At 38.5% G+C, this 23,547-nt stretch overlaps 2 protein-coding genes across 7 annotated transcripts in view; one reads left to right on the plus strand and one right to left on the minus strand.

Annotated features, from left to right (window-relative positions):
* The window catches only part of LOC111262608 (SEC14-like protein 2), a 61,894-nt gene extending 53,201 nt beyond the window's left edge, over positions 1 to 8,693 (plus strand). For both annotated transcript variants that reach the window (XM_022836987.2, XM_022836989.2), the window contains 5 exons: positions 2,171 to 2,331; positions 3,891 to 3,997; positions 4,465 to 4,659; positions 4,867 to 4,966; positions 6,654 to 8,693. In XM_022836987.2, coding sequence (XP_022692722.1) covers positions 2,171 to 2,331; positions 3,891 to 3,997; positions 4,465 to 4,659; positions 4,867 to 4,966; positions 6,654 to 6,817 — 727 coding nt within the window. In that variant the 3' untranslated portion in view covers positions 6,818 to 8,693. The remainder of the gene's footprint in view (positions 1 to 2,170; positions 2,332 to 3,890; positions 3,998 to 4,464; positions 4,660 to 4,866; positions 4,967 to 6,653) is intronic.
* Positions 1 to 15,498, minus strand: part of Atac2 (Ada2a-containing complex component 2) — a 42,019-nt gene extending 26,521 nt beyond the window's left edge. For 2 of the 5 annotated variants that reach the window (XR_015311977.1, XR_015311976.1), the window contains exons 1-2: positions 15,325 to 15,498; positions 12,391 to 13,781 (exon numbers count right to left, since the gene is read on the minus strand). Coding sequence is in view for 3 of the 5 variants with exons in the window: in XM_022836985.2 (XP_022692720.1) it covers positions 11,095 to 11,986; positions 12,391 to 13,781; positions 15,325 to 15,348 (2,307 nt within the window). In the remaining 2 variants the exon portion in view is untranslated. Of the gene's footprint in view, positions 1 to 101; positions 947 to 9,102; positions 11,987 to 12,390; positions 13,782 to 14,518; positions 14,607 to 15,324 lie in introns of those variants that run through there. The other 3 variants (XM_022836986.2, XM_086969233.1, XM_022836985.2) reach the window with 3 other exon arrangements.
* Positions 15,499 to 23,547: the final 8,049 nt, after the last annotated feature.

A 23,547-nucleotide genomic window follows, 5' to 3' on the forward strand; every position in this document is an offset into this window, starting at 1 on the left:
CAGAAGATCTTCCTGCAATGACGCTGATTTTCGAAATTATCGCTGCTCTTACAGCGCTGGCAACGGTGGTCTCTCATTCCATGAATGAAATAAAATCTTAGTTGCATTTCACTTTGTTACTTTATTGCGGCTGATAAACTTTCGATTACCGTCGGTTTTCTGACTCAGACTTTTCGTGAAGATATTTTTCCAAGAAAGTCTATTGGCATCAAACCTGGGAAACGGGCACGGTATTCTATAGGGCCCCTTTGTCCAGCCCATATGCTTAAAATATTTTCTCACGATATGTCTTTGAATGACGATTATAGTGTGCAGGTGCTTTGTTCTGTTAGAACTTTCCATTCTCCCACATGCGCGCTAAAATGGATCCCTACAATAAACTCAAATAACTGGCACCAATAACGGTAGCGTCAGAAAAATAGCCTACGTAAAATAGCTGAAGCACCGCATTGTAACTACTGAAAAATTTATATGACAGTCTTGCATAACCTATGAATTTATGGTATTCCAAGAAGTGCAATTCTGTTCAAATTCTTTAAGGTACCATTTGCAAAACAATTTTTTGTGGTCCAAGTGATGTCCGTTGGTGGCATGTATTATTGTTAAAATATAACTTCTCCGCTTACAGCGTCCTAAAATGCGATAGTACTTCATTCGTTGATGCCAAACTCACAACTTCATTGTCTTGCAGTCTTCTAGTATGCCTTGCTATAGCTCTTCAGTATTTTTTCTTGGCTGATGAAGCTTGTTGATTATATTTTCAGTCCTCCCAGACGTGCCATGAACACCCCTAACAGTTCCGTGCGTTCTAAACCCATCTCTTATTCGATTAGTCGTGAGTCGCCTCATTTTAGGTAGATTTCTGCTGTATTGTTTTTATACCTTTGCTACATTTTCGTTGTACACATTTTCGTCGCCTATTTATCCATTTCTAGTTTTTTACACTCTGAAAAGAGAAACCAATCAGAAACTGTATATATTTTTGGGACATTTTATATATATTGCAGTTATTGTTATCATACGTAAGGTCATGAAACGTTGCGCTATATTTACTCGAAGAAATCTGTCGTCGTAAAAACTTGCAGTAAAAATAGGATGTTTAAATTGTTCTCTGTCTTTGCGGAAAAGAAAAGCCTATATTCGAAAGAGTTTTGTATTCGTATATACAACGACCACGTTGTTCTATAGAAATTTAAACTGTGCAAGATGTAAGCAAATTAATAAAACAGGCCTCACCAAAACTCCAAACTTACTTCATAGTCAATACATGCATAAAAATAACATATTGCACTCAATTTAGCCTCGCAGCTGGACCCCTATTTATGCTCTTCATTACGACAACAAAGATCTATCCACAAGGCCGATAAACCATTCTAAGAACATAAGGACATTCTATAAAACATTCTATATATCATCTAATTTAAGATATAAGGACAAACTATACTAACGAATTCAAAAAGAGATAACAACTTCACGCCACAAGCAATAATTAAGCAGCTTATTATGGTATTATATTATTGAATACAGATGAGGTCGTGGGCTTATTGGTAATTGTACTTCCGTATGCGGATTGAAGCTCATGAATACGCCTAGTGTTACGTCCAAGGGCCCATTTTAACCATAAACTAGCTTCTGGGATTGATCGCGGCATGGGCCTGGACCGCATTAGTTCACTTTCATTTAAAGCCAGCATAGCGCTCAAGATCAATGCCCACTTTCTTCTGTATTGAATCCTAACTTTTTCCGTAGTTGTCCCTTGAAAACAGGCTTGAATATCTCTGTCTAGCATAGCTTCGAAATCCCGAAAAAGGGAAGGGATACGCAAAATTTAGAAGGATTAAGCACGAGGTGGAAGTATGATTATATTCGCCGCTTTTCCTTTTTCTCGAATTTTTACAAAACAACATAAACGTCCCTACGCCCAGATTTAGACCTAGACCACTTCTATCCTCATTTGATCAGTAACCAAACACGTTACCAGGGCACTATCGCGAAAATATGGTATTGAACCTTATAAATGCCTAACATTTTACAAGCTTAGTTCACATGATAGACCTGAGTTCAGAAGTACTTAAGACATTAACATTTCTTACGTGAACAACATGTCTGCGGCCTCATTAAAGCAGCTTGCGCCGTCATGCAAGAGCAATGACAGATATTTTCTTTTCAGGTTCATCGGGCGAGCAGTATTCATCTATGAGAGTAATTATCCAGAAACGCTAAAGAAGGCCTACATAGTAAATGCACCTTCGTTCTTTCCGCTTTGTTGGAAAATCCTGCGACCACTCCTGTCCGATTGCACCGCGAGTAAAGTCGAGATTTTTGGAAAAGGTATCACACCTAATCTATTTAGCTCATCTGTGTACTAGAAAGTCAAATATCACACTGTAAGGTAATTTATGAACACATGGAAGAGTGGTAAAAAAAAATAGAATAAGCTGAGGGAAAGTGAAACTATTGGGAAATGATTCGTTATCCAAGTGTAGTTTACACAGTAGTTTATATGATTCGTTGTGGCTCATTACCTCTAAATTAACACCAAAAGTGAAGATTTTTTAGTGAAAAAAAGGATTCTGGATGCCCACAGTCAGCCTTGAACTGTGTCCTTGGGCTTTGTGCTGCGATAGAAGATAATTTAATTTATTTCCAAAATTATGCCAGCCAAATATTTAGTAAGATACTATACTTGCTAAGGATTTTCAAAACTACCCTATGATACACTAGCGTAAATATTGTATAGTACGCACCATCACGAGGACACGTGTCCATGTCATATTGAAATAGAAGAAATGTCAAAAGAATACAAAAGGAATTTTGCAGAACTCGAATTTACAGGAGGAAATTTGTGTTGGCTGACTCCAGGGTAGTTGTGAAAAGTCCCGCGCGAGCAGGGTATTTCTGTACACCATCACCTAACATGACCCAACAAATGTTGATAAAAGAAGCTACTTCAATTCTGTGTCATACGAGGAGTATTTTTGCTCGTGAAGTAGATGTTTTCCAACTATATATTGGATTACTAGTTGCACCTGATGTTCCTCGTAATACGTCGTGTTGTTTGGTTAAGACACGAATGCTTCAAGACCGGGTTGACAGAAGCTAAGAGTAAATAGGCTACAATCTAAACATAAGCTAAGGCCTCAGGTTTTTCTTGAGCCTACTTTGCTATAAAAATGTTTTATTTTTCTGGTTTCGTGCATTATTGTTATTGTACGTACGATATCGTGTCACTGACTAAATAAATGGTGATATGACAAAATTATATCTCGCTTAATTTATCAATAACAGTTGTCCTCGCATGAAAAAAGACTACAAAAATAAGTTACTATTTCGTTTGATAGATGAGCTTATACCAATATTCAACATATGAACGCTCCGACCGATGTCTTTTGAGTTTCAACAATGTGATGCGTGATGTCATAATGCAACGACTTACGCATTAAAGGATCAGAAAGCAATTCATCAAACGGACTATTGAAACACGTCATTGGTACCAATACCGTTAACGGTCACTATTTAAAGAATCAAAATCTAATTAAAATATTTTTGCGGAAGAGAACGTGTTCGTTAGATGGATTACTCTGTACACCCTGTGTACCTAAGCTGCAATGTTGTCCTAATACAGAATGATCAAATGTATGACGCCATACCGAATTGAAGTTATTCATATGAAGGTAACTACTGAAAACAGCAGATCAAACATTTTTGGAGTCAATGATTTGTTTTGCTAATGTGCCTTAGGTGTTTACGCACTGGTATGCCTTTCAGTGCTTAAAGTCTTTTCTTAGATCCATGGCTGACGTAAGCAAAGTATTTGCTCGCCCTATTAGTTGATTCCTTATACGTGTTCGTGTTCTATTGCTCACCCAATATAATACCTCTTTTTTCAGACGGCTGGAAAGAAGAGATTTTTAAGACTATGGATAAGGACCAGGTGCCTGCTTATTTTGGCGGTACACTAGTCGGTCCAACTGGTTGTCCTAAATGCTCAGAATGGGTAGGTGGATCGGTCTGGATATACCGAGTCGCATATTTTGAACAGAAACCATTTTTTGTTGCATCATGTTCACAAAAATATTGGTCCTTTGTCGTCTTGCGTATGTGCCGAATGAGTCTCTTAGCGACGTGGAATGAGATCCTATTTTTTATGGCGTTGATCGCTACTATGGCGACCATAAACGTGCTAGTTTAAAACGAATTGAAGTTACAAAATATATAAGTCACGGAGTACCTTTCTTAAATAAAAAAAATTACCATGGTTTACGTAATACTTCCAGCAACTATTTTTTGTCACCTAGCAGAAATTAACGCTTCAGTTCAGTAGTGGTTTGTATACATGCATATCTAGTGTTGCATGTTTGGAACAAAAAGAGGATAGCTAATGTTACAAAATGTTAACTAGTTACAATATGTTCAAACCATTCTTAATAAGTTCTCTGCGTTGTTCCGCTATGATCTTATTAGTTATCACAGGGGGGACTTATTCCCGAAAAATTTTACCGACAAAATTCAACTCTCAACGCGGAGAACTCGCAGACGATTCGACTCGCGAAGCGAAGCTCTCATAAAATTGAGCTACGAGTTCAACAAGATGGAAGCATCATTAATTGGACGTTTAAAACAAACGGGCACGATCTTGGATACGCTCTCTGCAGAAGGGTGAGAAAGCCATCTAAGTCAAGCTTAACAATTAGTGCTGATTTTTCGTTAGCATAAAAATACTATTTCTGCCGATATCAGTACGAAATACAATTCAAATCTGAATTATACACTATGTTCGGTGAAGGTTAACGGTAATACACATATTCAATCAATGCCACTATTCTTTACCAATCTTAACAATCATACTGCACGAATATGTTACAGCGCAATGATGGCTCGGTGGAGGAATGTATACCTTCAACTCGTGTAGACTGCCATGTCCTCCCGGAAGAGGGCTTCTTCACGTGTACTGCACAGGGGCTCTGTACGTAGCTTTTTAATAAAAAAAAAAACTCAGTGCATCGATCGTACGATTCTGCATATAAATATACATTAATAATAATAGTTGTTCGATATAATGAAATATGCATATAATTATGTATTGTTAAACAAGGCAAAAGTTCCTGTATAATAGCGGTAAGACATACATTTGTAAAACACTTCTTTTTTATTTTTTTTGTAAAGCATATCGCACTGAGAGACGTAGTGCTTAGGTGTTATATTTAATTACAGGGCAAGGTAAAGCTAGATGAAATAGGGGCGGTGTGAGCTACTTCATTTTTGTGATAAACGAGGTTTGATTTAAAATTTTAATACTATGAAATTTTTCTTGAAAATTTTCTAAATGAACATGGGTTATACATTTAGTGTAGTTCGTATTCAGGATCCTCTCTTTGACCAAATTTCAAAAGGTGGGTGTGCACGGGACAGCTAACTATATTTTCCGCAACTCACTGAACATGAACGGCAATTCGGAATTGTAGAGAAGCAAAATCCAACTCGTTTCTTTACGGAAATTTCACATCTGTCAAGGCTATATTTGCTTTCCTGGTACCGTTCGAGTCCGCATCGAAAAAAATGACGGGATTTTGGGTGAACTGTTGGAAAAAACGACGTCCATCTTAACGGATTTCCTTCCATTCAGTTGCGTGCTGTACCACTGTCCCCGGCTTATCATTGTGTTCATTGGCAGAAAGCCAGGAGGCAGCGCCTAAACAAAAAGACAGGTTACAACGAATGTTTTGCAGACCGACCGTGCCTCGTCTTGCCGTATAGATTTACGCACGTCTTTATCGACCGTTTTTTATTTTTATACAACGCCTGTAGGCAATGCATTTCACAGACTGAGTGCTTGACATCCGCACAAAGAACTGATCAGCGTCCGTGAGTACCTTCTTAAAATAATACGTATAATAAATAAATAAAAAAACTTTCTGATATATGTCGTTGGAGAAAAACAAGAACGGAGATAGTTGTTTGGCAATGTTATTGGATAAGCTATTCTTACAGTTTCTATTCTTAAAGAATAAAGGAAAACGTCAAAGGCTTTCCGTCATTTTGTACTACTAATTACGGAATTAAAATTTCAAAACGAACCATACATTGAGTTTCTATAAGAGAAATGGTACCATATTTATTAGACTACTACAAGTCCCAGTTTCTCAGAGGTGCTAGATTGGGTATCATCTGGTTTCCGTACGACATTGCGCAGCCGGCCTAATGCGATGGGCATCGAAAACAGGAAATGCATTTGTTGCCCGATACCGTAAAGCTAATTTTTTTAGGAGAAAAACTTAAGTGCTGTATAGCAAATCACGCTACATTCTTTTTGGTAGTAGAATATTCTGAAACTTGGTCGATTGGACACACTGATTAACCTCGTGCTTTGGTTTTTTGTGGCAACACCATTTTCTTTAGTTAAGCCATTTCAGCAAATGAAAAATATGTACACAGTTCGTTATCATGGGCTAGGCTATACTCATATTCTTCAAAATACTATGGATCTCTGACTCAAGCCCAGCTGATTCAACAGCGTATAGCGCACGAAAAGTGTGACTAGACAAAAAAAAACATGTTTGATGCGGGCACTCAAGTGAAAATTTTTTTAGTGTTTACAGTGTCGCTTAGTCCAATTTCATCAATTCATAAGTTTTTTTTTCTAATTTTCACAGATATCTTCAAGTTTGACAATACGTACTCGTGGTTCACCGACAAATTGGTCACATTCGACGTGAACGTAGCGCTTCCCACTGATGACTTCCAGAACATATGTGACACGAAGAACATCGATGAACCGCAATTGGAGAACAATACTACTCAGATGACTCACGGCTAATGAATAAGTTCCAATTGCTCAAATACCAAACTATTTGCTGCGCCTATCTTTCATGGATGTTTATAAGACAGCTCATACTGGCTGTGGCCCCTGTGCTTTCAAATTAGGCATATATCCAGAAGGACATAACGACAAAATAGCACATCTTCAAATCTCTATTCTATTCGATTATTGAAAATTACCTTTTCATGTTTCGGATTAGTGACGTAGTTAGCCCTACCACGATTTAGATACGTTTCTAAAGCTTCGATGAACAAAAATTTTCAGGAAAGCAACTACCGTCCAAGGTAAATATTGTTGTAGAACTCAGACTTGACTAAATGCTTAACCAATACATTGCACGGAGACTTAATCACGTCGGTATCGAAGTAACCCTAAAAGTATCAATGAGCCCAGGTAACAGAGAAGCGAAACTTTACATTATGCAACATATGATACGTATAGGCGATAACCGTGCAAAAGTGTTGTAATTGTTATAGTACTTATGCGATGTTCCATTTGTAAGTTGACTGTTGTGGAGACAGCTTAAATTTGAATCAATTTAGTGAATACCTGGACAGCACTGCGTTAACGTGCGATGAACAACCGTGGAATTAATCGATAACGCGATGATAGTCTGCGTTAAAAGCTATGGCTTAGCAAAGTACTAAATACCGCAATCACCGTGGAACGTTGTTGATAGAATAACTGTTCTATTTGAACGCAACTAAAGCACATCTTCATAACGTCCATACATTAAAGGGTCCTTAGCCATTTATGACAGAGGAGGTTTCACAACCAGCGTAGACCTACGTTCATTATGAGGAACATCAATCATAAATACGTTGAATACGAATTTGCCACGGAAGACTCCCCGATGGGATACGGCAGTTTACACTATATAGCATAAAGTATTTTTCACCGATACGGTTGTTGTCAGAACTAATTGACCAAGGAATATATACAAATTATAACAAAACAATAAAGGCATTCATTATCTAAACTCGAACAGGACGATACGATGAGAGCGTAGATCGACAACAACATCGAGGACTTCTCTATATCCTGGCTATTTGATCATCACAAAGATTATCAACGACGTTACACTTCAATTGCTCCTTTGTTTCTGATTGATTCACAAGCGGAAAAAAGTTATAGCTTAGAGTTGAGGAAACCTAAGGCTGGCTCATTTGCTGTCATTTAAGCCATCTCGCCATCTACGACGGATTGCCATTTAAACAGGTACCATCAGTTATAAAGACTTAAATACGTCCATGTTCGTCTTGCTGCATTCCACCCAAGTTCTTTGATTTTAATACAACACAAAGTCGGCTCAAGTTTTACCCATGTTCACATCTGTCACTGCATTGGGATAGATGTTCTATAATACTAGCAGTTCTGCGGCGTCAGATCAGTTCGATGCGGATCAAAGTGTGGTACACATATGACTTCTCTGTGGCAGGCAACACCAGTGTGAAGAATTGATGGTTGCTTCGCGGATATATCTATAATTTGATAGGTACGTCAACTATGAATTATAATACTATGAGCTTGCGAGTCTTTTATCCTATTATATACATAACGCAACATTTTCCCTGTCCTCCATTTTCTCCGATATACACGTATTCAGTTAACAAGAAATCAACCACTATATTTGCAACTAATTATTTAATGAATTGCTGAATAACTATTCGGAAAAATTGCTCGTCCAGTGAATAGCGATGATCTTATTGTTTAAAGTGGTATGACTGCAGAGTGAATTTTTCCGGCTATCTCGAAGGCAGCCACTTGTGTACATAATAATACTAAAAGTATAGGGTTAACGAACTTGACTCAAGAAAGCCCGTCGGCGAAATATCAGATAAAATGAATAAAAATTCATCATCTATTGTTAAAATGAGTATTTTTTTAATGAAAGAAGTTTTTTTAAACTAGGTTAAGTTTAAACATTTCTGAAAAAAGAGAAACGTCAGGAAAGTCACTCGTACCGGAGTCCTATGTAAGACAAAAAATTATGTAGCAGCATATCACATACACTCCGTTAGTTAAGGTGAATCTACGAAGGGACGCGTCGTAGCATGTTTTGCCTATCAAAGATCTATATAACCCATTTTTTGATTACCCTTTTAAATTACTCGAATAGAAAGTGACCATAATTGAATCGACATTTGGACCTTGAGGGACAACAAGTATGAGCCCCTACGAAATCAAAGCTCGTTTCATGATTAAAACAAATCTAACTCATCATCAGCTGGCTACTGGGACCATTTCCGAGTGACGGCTTTTGGAATGAAGAACAAATGTGGTCTGAAGCCAAAAACATTTTATTGCTAAAGTGCACTGTCAACGTGGCTATTTCGTGCTTGAGTGATCCGGTTCCTCACGTTAGTTCTAATGGCATCGTCATAACGATTTTAATCTACCGATAGTTTGATTGGAGTGAAGAAGCCACACCCACTTACCAGGGCTCGGTATAATAATCATAGTACACGCTTTCAGTCCAGAACGAATTCCAAGGATCCTGTAGTTTTGACGGACACACATCGGTCAACGAATTAATCGAATATCCTTGGTCATGGCTGGACATCCCCCATGACTGGGCTATGTACCACGGCATGGCTAGAGGTCCGTAAGTTTGAGGGCCAACACCGTCAGCCCATGAGCCATCAGGGTTTAGCGGATGGACGTCTACAATTATACAGCCTAAATCGTGTCCGATATTGTCTCGCTTATTGTTACTATTGGATTCTGTAGCATCTTGATCTGTCCTACTACAAATTGAATTGCCTTTGGTGCTCGTCGTAACTTGATGTTCACAGGGGTCTTCACACATGTCTCAAGCAACGAATAATTGCAGATTCTACCGAAATCTGTCGACCAACAACAATCTAGTAGTAGAAAGACAACAGCAGTGAAACTGCTTCGTTGTCGCCAACAAGCTCTGTCATAGCGACTTTATAAGTAATCGTCCAGTTCATTCGTCAAACCCCAAAATAAATTCACTATTAATGCGTCTTGTCAGTTACAGAGAGGTAATACCAAAGTTCATCCTAACTTATACAGTGGCTATCGAAACCCGCTTAGACATAGCCGATAAGAGTCGAATAAGCAAATGGCAAGCTGTATAGTTGCTATTATGGGATAGATATACAGGCTGAATTGATATATGAACTGAGCATCACTTCTATTCGTCCACTCGATGCTAACCTCTGAGTACTATGTTGAAAAAATGTATGACATCACTTCTCGAAGTGCTCAGTGATGTATTGACATAGGGCTGCAACCTTGATGAGTTCTTTGCTGAAGATAGTAATTGCCTCACACTACCTAAAGCTAAGCAAAACGCAGATCTTAAGTACCAGGATGATAATGGATTCTGGTCCCTATTAATGAAATTTTTAGTTCTTACGAGGATTTAGGGAAAAAATCTGACAACTACTCCTGTAAGATACATATGATTTTCTCCGACACGCATGATTCTTTTAGCGAAGTAGCTTCAATGAACCTTTCTCTGGGACAGTCTGGGACAGTCACGCTAGATTAGCCAATTTCCCCAATGACCGCTTTATACGAAAAGCTCCCCTATAGTAAGCTTTCACCTGCTGCAAAGAAGCACCCTTTTAGCCCCAAATCCAAGGGGAATGTCGAAACAGGTGGAAATCAACGCTATTGTCAGAAAAGCGGCTATTGTTACGCTACTTCTATCGTCGAATCGATAGAGTAAAAAGCACGGGGATCCTAGATATTTGACTGATTCACGCTTAAGCAATGTCAATATAAACATCGATAAAATTGGGCTAATTTTAGACTTGCTATCAATGGCCCATATGGTTAAACCTGTGCACGCTATTAAAGCGGGCTATCCAAGGGAATATTTATTAGCAAAATCATACATGCATTATACCTACCCAACATCTCGATAAAAATCCTCTGGCGGTACACACAACTCAACAGGATAACAAAAGAAATGACCACCGAGAGTTCCTACTACGTAAACTTCTTCGTGTACAACATTGTCTTAGTGTCTCAAAGGTCTATTTATTTACAATAATGTATACACCGAGATTTACACTCATTTGTGGTACTTGTAACGTAGATTTTGAACATGAAAAATCTCTAACTAGCAAGACATGTTTTGACAAAAGCTACTCTGTTTTCCCTAAGTAAGCAACAATTTACATAGTAATAGACATATGTACAAAACGTAGCAACGTTATTACACTGGGAATACCCATTACTGTTTGAAACGTCTTTTGTTCAAGACCAAATGAATAATTAAGTTCTGTATTGAAAAGAAATTACCATTTTAGCCTCATATACAGGGCATGTCTGCCTTCTTTAGAAGTCTGAGAGTTCGAACTACGGCCGTCCTTTCGGCCAACTGGCAACGAAAGGTATTTATCATAAAAATGCAGACAAACTTTCTCGACGCGAAATTTGAAACTCTGGTAAAGAAACACAGCTGGGTTTGTAGCTGCTACATGAAGCACAATATCACGGCCCATACAGCTCTGCGAAAGATGGTACAACATGCATCGAGCTAATCCACGTCGGCGAAAGTGCGGATGCGTCCATAGAAAGCTTAGATAGGCCTCGTTACAGTTCGCGAGAGGGGCCATACAAGCGAATCCAATGATCAGTTTGCCATAGAGCGCCACTACGCTAAATTCTGGGTAGTTTAATTGATCGGTCATATCGATGCCGGCCCAGAAGAATGAACGGCAAATTGAATTGATAACAGCTATATGTTCAGGCCGTATATATACTAAGTCAACTGAGAGAATTTCGTAAGCAATCTCACCTCCTGCGTGCCGACATGCAGCACTCAATGGGTGTGAATGAATCTCTTGCAGTAACTTAATCCTTGGATAATCAGGGTTTATGTCCCGAAAAATAAATGGCTTTAAAAAGCGTTGCGTGTACGGGCTTCGGAACCCATTAAGTTTGGACCAGGATGCTTCGCTTCCAAGGAGTTTCGTGGCAAACCTTATATTTCCGCCATCAGCGACAACCATTGAAACGGACGTTGCCGCAATGACGTTCGTGTGAACAAACCGATCCAGCATTGCGTGCATTATGTCACTATCGTTATCAGCTCCGGTCGACAGACGTGAAACCTCTTTGTCTAAGTCGAATATTCGTAAGCCTTTTTCCCTTTTGACATGACGCATGCGGAGCTTGTTCAGGAACCTTTAAGAGAAACAGAAGGGACGCAGAGAATTCATCAACACATGATGCACTACATTGGCTCCTTAAGGCCTATGAAGGCACAAGCACGAAATACGACGTACTACAGTTCTTAATTCACTCAATAAAATGTTCAGTTCTTAATGTCAATATATAAATAAAAGTTAGCTATAATAATTTTCTAGCATGCTAATTTGGAATACGTGTAACAGTATTTCTAAAAGATTTATAAACTCAAAGCGAGCTGTTTAAAACTGGACCTATGGTAAAATAAACAACTTCATAGATCAGCCACTGCACAAAATCTTCAACTGTGTCCAATATCCGATACGCCGCTCTGATTACTGAAAACTGCAATTCGAAACTCTTTATAAGTATAAAACGGCAAAATACTAACGGAAACCTACCTTAGTTCCCGTTGATCGAATTTAACTCCTTGAGCAACTAGTTCTTCAAGAGATCCCAAAAGAAGTTTTTCCTTTTTATGTGACATTGGTGTCAAACGGATTTGTGTCTGCCTATTAAGGTTTGTGCCTGCTGTTTTATTTGGTAGCTGTGAGGACAAGCTTCCATCCCCTGATGCAGTAACAATTGCTTTTCGGATCTCCCCTGTATTACTGCATGTTGAATCCAGTTGGCTTGTATCCTCTGCTGAATCGATGTCGTTATACGTGCTGGACTCCAATATTTCTGTTTTGATGGCAGGCTTCATAGCAAATCCTAACCCCCGTCTTGTCGGCCCATCCTTAGAAGTGCTTGTAATAATGCTAGGTTGGACTTGCCCATCGAAAGTGGGTCTCTTTCGTATTCTGGGGCCTAGTTCGACAATTGACGATTGTACATCGTCGCTTGGTCCCCGTCTTCTTCTGCCTCTCGTAGGTGTTGGGTTTTTGGGATCTGGAGGAACGTTTTCAATGAGCTTCCACCATCCTTGCTCATCAATTTCGGACACTCCACTTTGAAAAAGTACTCCCGTATTTGTTGATAACGTACAAGCTACCGCTCCTTGCCATTTCGGTGCTTTCTTTCGGTCGAAAAAAAACTCGTTCCAGCGCTCTTCTATATAACGGCACACCTGCTCGCGCCACTGGAAATATCCCTGACGACTCTCGTGACTACGTGTCGAATGTAGATTGAATAGAGCTAAAGCAACAGCTGTAACCCAAGTGTGAGGTTTCCGGACGATGCGTTCTTTTGAAAGTGGCGTGGGGTTTTCAACATTGTCGTTACTTTGATGATTATCATGACCCTGAGTGTTATTGTCGTCTTGGCTAGACCCACATGATTCGCAAAGAAACTCGAAAAACTTGTCACCAAGTAGACTCGAGAAACGTCCTTTATGGAAGCAATCCTGATGAAAATAAAGACCGCATCCTTCACACACAACCATGGACAGTGGATCTATATTTGTTGTTTGACAATAGCAGTGACGAACGGTAGCCGAACTGTTGTTATCGTCATTCAATGCAGCTCGCGATGGTGTTTTGTGAAGTAACAAACCATTTTGACTTTCAGGTGCGCTCGCAGAATCAAAGCATTCAGTCAACTCGACGCCATCGGCTTCATTGCTTCTTGTAGTCGAGCTTTGCCGTTCATTAGCAATAAGATCTTGCTCAGCCTTTAGGTTTTCGCTAATAGCTACCGAATTCTGCCTCTCATCCAAAACCTCACTTTCTGTTGCTCTAGTATTGTCCTCACTGCCGACAATGAACTCTTCCTCAAGGTCGAGATTCTCTTCTCCGGCCAAAGGGATCTCGTTCACATCCATTTCGATCAACAGACACTTTGAAGTTGAAAGCTGTGAAAGAAAAGAACGATGCAAGATACGCTTTCAGCACATCATTGTGTCATACGCTTTTAATTATTGAAATAAATTGTAACAGAACATTCAAAGTTACACATTTTCAGCGCACAGAATAAGAAAGCTAGCGCCCGAACGCTATCTTAAACTATTCGTTTTTCAATTTCAAAAGAACATGCTAGAAGTCTCTCAGATTTTACACGATATTTTATCCATGCTAACTGGTTGAGGTATGGTGTTGACCTCGAGCAATGCCTAGTGTTCCTTTTATAGGGTAAAAGCCCTTAATCCTGGTAATGCTTGAGGCAATAGCGAGTCGATGTCATAGACCAGTTTTTTTTTATGAATAGCGTGCCCGAATCTGGACACCTGCGCGAAACAGTTTTATAGAGGTAATGCTTGCAAAAGGAAGAATCTATACAATGTTTAACGACATATGCTACACTAGCATTATTAAATGAATAAATAACTAAAAAATCTGCGCAGTGTGGATTTCGTGTGCAAATTAAAATGTTGAAGTGTAGTTGGTCTAGAAGGAAGAAAAGCACACAAAGCGAAAACTAGACAGTAACGTGAAGCCAACTAAAGGTGCAGGTGCAAATAATAGAAAATCTATGAATTTATGCTAGAAAATGATTGGTGCGACCTGAGAGTTCAGGTCGTTTAGGGCCTAATGAAGAAAAAGAAAAATGTTATTAATGAAAGATGCATGGTTACGAGGTCAGCGTACGCACCTTATGACTGCCGTCGCAGTCTAAAGCTCTTTAGAAACCGGGAGTCGTGGGGTGCTTAGCCAGGAAACAACTTTCGATGTCAGACAGACTGTAAAAAAAATTAAATGTATGACGCGTGTCTGTTGGTGTGTTATTATATGAAAAAACAAAATGTTCTACTTAATAAAATATTATTAATAATTTAGGTGTAAGGTGTAGACTTTATTTAATGACAAGAGACAGCTATTTTTGTTGTTTGTTTGTCAAAGCGTGTGATCCCAAAAAACTACAGAAAGCATAAAAAGTGACGCAAATCTATTGAAAACTCACCAAAACACTTTGTCAAGATTAGTCAAGCCTTGCCTATCGTTCCATAAACACATATCATTGTCCAAACCGTTTATAGAATTGACTTAGAGTAACATTGTCGAAGACACTAAGCATACGTTTCAATCATGTGCATGTTTAAATATCCAGAATATTTACGTATACAGGTTTCGAGTAAGTAAACAATTTGAATATCAAGCAACGGGGAAACGGTTATGCTACAAAGGATTTTAGCCCATCACGAACAAACAAAATTGTAGCTAGCTGTAATACAGGGTACGAATATTTATAATATATTAAATTATAAAAATAATGCTTCGGAAGAAAATTAAAGGTCTACTGCAGCTTTAAATTTCTCTACGGAATACATGCGGAAATGCCAAAAAAAAACACCGATACATGTAAATCAAGTTTTGGAGAAAAAAAAAACTGATCCTTTACCAATCCTATCTATTACTACTGATTTTAGTCATTTTTTTTTGAGCCTCTCGTACGCTTACATTCTCCGATATTGGTGCTGACATCCTGTTATTATCACATACTGACGTAGCGCACGTGATAGCTAATAACACAATATGTTAGCAATATTTAATGAATTCGCACAGCTTTTAATCAACATTAGTTGATATATGGCGAACGCCCTCATCGAACTGCGCGAATACTTTCGACTCGCGTTCGTTAGTTGGAAATTAACGCATTTTTGTTTACTTCTGTGAGTTGGCGGGCAAGTTCTAAAACGAAAACACTTTTCTAATATGGCGTTTTGAAACGATCATTATATAAAATATTATTATATTTTATACTGCAGCACGATACCTTCTCAGTGACATATATTTTCTAATGTGCTATTAAAATTTTCTACAATGTTAATTGCTTTTTTTTAGAAAAGACCGTTACTATTTCTCAGCCACATCTAGTTTATACAATTCTTCTTGCAACGTCTTTACAAACCTGTGGTGTTCGACGGCTGACAACGAGTTAGTCTTACATTTTCTAAATAAAAGTAAAGATTATTTTTGACACCGCTATTAAAAAAACAACACAACAAGCATTTTACGGCCGAAATATTCAAAAGTTACTAATAGGCTTCTATGACAGCAATTTTCGAATTTAGTATGGTATGGCCTCACAGGACCGATAGACAGGACCACAAGGTAGGGCCCAGTCTATCGGTCCTGTGAGGCCATACCATACTAAATTCGAAACTAAAACCCAATACAAACACCGTACACTTTATCGGCTATTAAATAAAAAAATAAAATAGAAGACTGATGATTTTCTGAACCCCGATCTCCATTGTAACCTATAAAGGCTCACTATCATTGTACAATATTCGAACAAATTGCGCAGCATAAATGAACGTGAATATATTTTATTTATTAACTACCTATAACAAATTTATTTATTTATTAAAAATTTCTTTTTTTTTTATTTACTTATAATACGCATTCTCCATAACTGACAGAAATTGGCTTTAAACAGCGGCTCATATGGAGACCCCTGAAAGCAGTCTACTACTTTGAATCTTTTGTTCATTTCACCTAAAAGAGAACAATTTTTTTTAAGTACGTTTTTTAGAATATATAAGAATTAGCTAGGTGCTTAACAAGCAGCGCTAGTTAAACATGCACGAAGGACTGTAATGGTAAAACCAACGACCAGCAAGACAGTCGTACTCTCTTCGTAGCAATAGAACCGGAACGCAAAATAGTCATAATAGACTATTTTTGCGTTCCGGTTGCAGCCCCTATTACAGATAATGTTGAAATCCAAATTAGTTTATAGCCGTAATTATACGTAACTAAAATTATTGTAAACATGTTAAATGTAAGACATTTTTGTGTGCAAACGTTACCTGCTCATTCTAACTCGAACGCTTCAATGAGCATCTGTTTTTCGTTAAACGAATCAACCGTCTCAGTTGACCCTATAGTTCTAAGCAGCATTACTGTGCATTTTCACACCTTTTGCTGTTATTATCAATACGCTGTAGATTTTTTTATATCTTACGTATATACAGAAGCGTATAGAAGCAACAAACACATGCGCAAGCATAGCCAGAAGAAACACCAACAGCCAGGAGAATAAACTAATTAAAATCACGGCATTGTTTCTACAAGGACGCGGAACAGAAAGAATCTGATTACCATTCCTTCAATGAAATTGCCAGAATTAGATTTATATGACACTGGCATTTTCACCAAAATGGATTTCACACAATTTCACACAAAAATTTCACCAAAACACTGGCATTTTCACACAAATTTTCACCAAAAAAAAAAAAAAGTTCTTGATTGTTTATCACAATCGGCTTAGGAAAGTGAATCAGACAACCCCTCTATTCGGTTGAATCATGCGAAAAAAAAAAAGCTTCAGAAATAATATACGTCGGCAAGACTGTCAGTCTAGTTGACAAACGGTCGCGCTTAAATGTTCCGAAAAATTGAACTACACGGCTGATTTACGCTGATGAAGGTGACGCCACCTCATCAGAGAAAGCCTTTCTTTATCGATCGGTAACTTATGTAACTTGAATAGAATTCATTTTACTTGCAACTAACAAAAGCTGTAGCTGTTTCTCATACATTTTCTGAAAATATCGGCAAGATGAGTCGCGCAGTTTGCGTCGAAGATACTGATTATCGTAGTATTGCATGTGACTTACTTATATCATATAACAGGTATATAAAATAGTCGAAATACTAGAATGCTCTGCACTCCATTTTTGAGGCCGTGCTTCCAATGCCCTTCATAGATGAGAATACTTTCATTGATTAACGGTAGAGGGTGAACTATTACGGGCATCCAGACTCGTCCTGGACTTACTTTTTTGATAATGGATTGTAAGCACGAGCCAAGTACCGAACTTTCGGGCACAATAATTATATTAGAGTTCAAAAGAGGGCCATCAAACAACGGACTTCAGGATTATTCAACAATAATTTTTTGTTCCTTCTCACACATTTTGCAAGATGTATTTAGTGGTACAAAGCTGCTCACATGATGGAAATCTACTGCCTACGTGAGTATCCTCTGCCAAAAAACTACTCAAATGTATAAGTTATAGTACTTATCATTTAGTGCTTAGTAATATAGTAAACGCTCTAACAAAATACGTTGAGTTTATCAGTTGAGTTGTCCCCCCCCTCTCCCTTTCCCTCCTTCACGGCAAAAATCGGCCGTCCGTTAACTACAATATTGTTATACTGTACAACAATTCTTTCACCACTCTCACAATGGAGGAGGATCTACCGAAGATTTTGTTGATTCGTGGTAGAGGAGGTTAAGTACTGAGCACAGAAAATGGAAAGAAGTGAACAAAAAAGTCACAGGACAGAATAGGACCGGCAAATTTATTGGCAGCCCTTTCGAAGCCTTGGATTAATAGGTTGTGTCTGCCTGAGCTGTGACAGCTCACAGGCATCGACGGCAGCCGCTGAATCGCAATTTCTTTTGCTCTTAAGGGTTAAATGAATGTTTGGAAGGCGGAATACCTACTTTATCTATGCGTGACCGTCCTACTGTCGTGATGATGTGTATTTACATGTACAGTCATTAGTCAATCAAGCAGCGTCGCCTAGAGGTCTCTGCATACGCTTTTTTGACAACAGTGTCGCCTAGAGGTCTCTGCATACGCTTTTTTGACAACAGTGTCGCTAGAGAATAATTTTCGTATCACTGTAGACGGAGAGGCACTCACTACAACACAATTCAGCTATCCGCCCTTTGCAATATACGGAACGACAGATACAGTACGGCAGTTATCGTTACTTTCATCTGTCTGACATTATTGTGACTACAAACGATTTTTAAGTAAATTTTTTTTGGGCTTATGCAGTTGTGCATAACCTCGTAAAGGGGTTACGAGAACAACTCACCGAAAGCAACGATTCAGATAGCCAATCTTGTAGAGGAATGGCAATAGCGACGAGAATCGGAATATCGAATTGTGCCGTTGACAATATAGTACAGAAAGTGAATCATCAACAATAGCAGAAAATAAAAGGAGCGGATGGGACCATTCCCGGGACGCGGGAAAAACATCGAAAAGTTGAAGCGCATCAGATGCGTCAAACGATAGCGCCGAGTCTGTAAGGATTTTCCGACGTCGTGTAAAACTGGGCAGTTTTAGCTTCCGTGGAATGGCCGAAAAACCTCTGTCAAACCATACAAACACGCACAACACTTTAAATGGGCTAAACAATTGCAAATGTGAACAATTGAAGGGTCTGTTTTCAGATGATTCGCATTAGGAAATTTTCAATAGTAACATTCTACCGCGGAACGTTTTCCACCAGTTCTATGTAAGCCCGAGCAAAATGATGCTGCAGACGTTACTTTCAGCCACTGTGCGACAGCCCCACATTTTGTCGACATGGTTTTATCAATACAGTGACATAACTTAGACAAAAAAGGTACAAGAATAATCTCTAATTGGGAATTAGTGTGTTGATGGATGACAAATCGCTATCGCAGAAGATGCTCACCTCCAACGGTATTAAGGTGCTGCCATGGCAGGGAATCTACTCAATTTAAATCCGATCGAAAACGTATGTCAACGGAGTCAGGGCCGGACAATGAACCATCACCAGCTCGTAGTCTAAAAATTTAGTGCCCCAAGTGTGGGCCTAGGATCCAGGGCTAACGTAAAAAGGTGCAAAAGTGTGTTCCTAAACCTAATTGCAGTTATCGCAGCTATGCATAAGGCAGAAATACTAGCCTCAGTACGTACCTTCTTTAGTGGCAGTTTAACGACATGTACGATCGTTAGAAAACAGAAGGAAGCAGCTTTCATGTAAAAAACGCATACATTCTATTTTTTTTATCAAACTCGGCAATTTGAGATTTCTAAGCGGGCTTATTCGACCGGTCAATGAATATGTGTATGTATATATATATATATATATATATATATATATATATATATAATTTTAATCATTATAACTATTTGATAGTTTTTCCAGTAGAAACAGCAGTGCACGGGCGAATTGAAGAAGTAAAAATTAAAAACTTAAAACTCAATTTAACGGCAAACCCAGGCATTCTGATTATAATATTTATTAGCCCTATTATACCGAACACTGCAGTACTACCAACGTGCCAGCATTTATTCTCTATGGAAAATAACTTTCAAATATTTTAACGTTTCAGCTTCGAGCAAGATCTCCTAGCCAGTAACTTACTTCTTGCCAACAATGACATTTGGGAGGCACACAGCGGAAGTCCCACACTGCGGGCCTACTCTGGATCTAGTGAAGTCCTTCAGCCAACTCCGATAACACTTATCTGCGAATCGTGTTTGTATGCCAGCAATCGTAACACGTTACGGGCCTCCACCGCCGCCACAAGCTACTTCATAGCCCACAACAACGCCTTTATCTGACAGGCATGGTGGAACTGAGGACCATGGTACATTTGTAGCATCCAGGTAACAATAACTGACAAGCTAGCGAATTATTTGTGCCCTTAGCGCTAAATATACTGCTTTCGAGTGTCCTAAAATATTTACGTTTGTAAAAGCCAAAGTAACAGTACTTTGGTAACATTATCTATCACCGTATTGGTATTATCGAGGGGGTCTTCAAGTAGACTTCGCCTCTTACACGTAGCTTCTAGATACTATACTGGGCTGTAGAGTCGAGATGCAAGTTTCATTCATATCTCGCTTACGCAGATACAAACCGGGACCAACTACAGATGAAACACTCCAATCGCGAAAAACCTTAGCCCCATTGAGCATTCATCCAGCCGCCGAGGGCGTCAAACCAGAATTCAATAATGCCTCAACAAAGGGGGGGCGAACTGGATACGTATCGGCATTTGACTAATAGGCAGAGCGCGATCATGAAGAACTAAAAGTGGCACAGCGGCCAGCGTGACGGCTTCAATTTTCTAAAGTTTCAACAAGTACCACATCGATCAAATCTAGATAGAACACGGCCAGTGCCAGAACAATATTCATTCCGCAGCTGGTTTTTCCGCTACACAGAGAGAAAGTTCGTAGATAACAGTTTAACGTGACGAGCAAATGTGAGCAGGCTTTCTGTGTTACTAGAGCGGTTAAATATTCTTAAACATTGTTGTCGAAAAAAGTTTCGGAAGAAATACATGTACGGTTATGAAATATCACTCGTACAAAAACAGTACTCTTCCATAGGCATGCTATACTGATATTTTTATTTTTTTTTACGATGATTTGTCTCGTTATTAGATGTTCTGCACAAAGTTCGTATTCTATTGGGTGAACGTATCGTAATCAATTTCCATATAAAACGTACCTTTATGATAAGCCTCAATCTTGTCTTGTTTTCCTGTGATACTGTAGTGAATGATAGATATTAGCTGAAACCACAATTGTATTCAATAGCCTATATATAGAATTTCGTTTAGCGAGATCTAAACACTTCCTCCTCTGCAGTCTCCTCTGATAACTCTGCTAATGATTAAATTTAGCTGATAATAATAATCCAGGACGTGTTTACCCAATAAATGCTTTAGAAAATAGGGTTTACTGGTAGTTGGGAGCTTTCTTTGAAAAGCTCTTTGCAACGGTTTTCTATGGGAAAAAACAAACCATAAGTGATGGCTATCGTTGCTGTTGTCCTATAGGTTTACATCAACTGCTAGTAATTTGGTCATTTCGAGATACAAAATAAATGGAATAAATTATTTTGTTTCTATTTTCAAGTTAGAAAAAAGCTTGCATGCCGTTACTCAGTGGCCGCGCGTCGTTGCCCAGTCTATCTGAAGCACTAGGATGGGGGGAAAGGAGACGTTTACGACCTAATGCATTGCTACAAGTCGACCATCATTATTTATTATTTACCCATTATTGTTCTCTAAATAATTTTATAGACGGAATCTACGGTGACGTTCAGCTTTCGGGACGACGACGCAGAAGTGGATCTCCTGTCTCTGGCAAGGTTAATTCCATTTGAAAAAGTTGTTAGAACATTATTTATATATATATATATAGATACTTGAAAGCGATACTGCAATTCGACAAGATGTGTGGCACCGAACACATCAAGGGTTGGCTCTGATTAGAAGAAAGATGGCTTCTAAATGACAATCTACGTTCTATACATTCAGTGTCAAAAAAAGTTAAACGTAGTTGTTTTGAAAAAGGATTGGTAAGCTGGCAACAGCTAGCTTTCTACTATGACAAAGCTCATTTATTAGAAACGGCGCTACTTTTGTTGTTGATACTTTAGAAACATGGACAAAACACATCTATATTGCATACTGTAATATGGAGTAGTGCTAAGTGTCTATCTATTTACTCTATTACTTCCGGGGTATGTGCATTTATATTACAGGACCAATTCTAGGATTGAACAAAGAGTATTTGATAACAATCAGAAAAGACCCATTATAAAAAAACGTTCGACAGCTGACCCCCGATACAGACATTTCAAAGGATCTCGTAATCTGCTCTCTGCTATAAACTCCTTATGATCGATATAAAAGTGATACGTTTGAGAAGTAGACAAAAAAGGCTTTAAGGAGACAGAGGGTATTGATGCCTGACAAACGACATCGAACCTTTACGTTTATTATTATTAGTAGAATTAGTTTATTATTATTAAAACTTAAGTTTGAGTGGCCGAAAATTTCTAACAGATCATAAAAGCTGAATTTCTTTACGCCCGGATCTTGATTCAGACCTTGCTCTGCCACATGATCGCTGATTAGATATCATCCTATATAGCCTGGAGTGTGCGCTATACAAAACAAGAGGCACAAGCCGAAAATGGGTCTATAGGTGCCTCTTTTGTACGAGCAGGAATTTATCACGCAAAACCAAAAAAAATAATTATAGAAGTGAAGCCCTATTGCGTCGCAAGTTAGTGGGGTTGTAAAAAGTCGATTTTGTTGCAGGATAGAGTAGATTTAGAAAGATACTAGTCATCAAATGATTTAACAATAGTTAACTGGTGGCTGAAAAAAAACCTATATCAACTACTGTATGGATGGTAGCACTCTTTTCAGATACGCGAGTCCAGGTAATGACGGGGTATATCGTACTCAATCACGGTTTGCCTGCCTAGCAGATACCTACCATTTTCCATCGATTCAGGGCTGTGAGCGCATGAAGCTCTTATGTAAAAGTATCAGTATGTACTATCGCAGTAACAAAAAAGGGCATATTTGCAGATATAAATGAGATAATAGCTACTGCATGGAATTCTTTTTTTTTTTTTTTTTCTTATAACGACTAGTGTTGCTTTGCGCGAGTAATTCAGCTAAAGACAATTAGCTTCCCTTCACTGCTGCCGCTGTTATTATGTCTTATGATTTGGATATTTTGGAAAAAATCCGAAGAGCTTCACAAAGGTGCCGTTAGCTTATTTTCAACATTTGCTCTAAATAAATAATATAATCCTGATTGTTACTTGATAAGTTACTAACATAGTTTTTCGAGTACTTGATCACTGAAGAAAGATTGCAGGATTTCTTACTAATTCTGCGTTAAAGGAAAATACCGGGCTATAAAATGCATAAGTCCAACTGAGGAGAACTGGCACTACCATGCGCGCAATTCTAGCGCCCTTTGGGATCATAATTGAATATAATTATGATTCTATAGTACTAGTAAGATCTGTATAATAGTCGCCTGTCTGTCTGTTCATCCAGGAAACTGAAGTGTAATATTTTGTGGCCCCGAAGCAAAACACCTAAAAGTGGGTTGTTACTACAGTCACAGTGGTGTTAACTGATTA

Source organism: Varroa jacobsoni, unplaced genomic scaffold (genome assembly GCF_002532875.2).
Source record: "Varroa jacobsoni isolate VJ856 unplaced genomic scaffold, vjacob_1.0 scaffold_680, whole genome shotgun sequence".
In the NCBI taxonomy this organism is placed as follows: domain Eukaryota; kingdom Metazoa; phylum Arthropoda; class Arachnida; order Mesostigmata; family Varroidae; genus Varroa; species Varroa jacobsoni.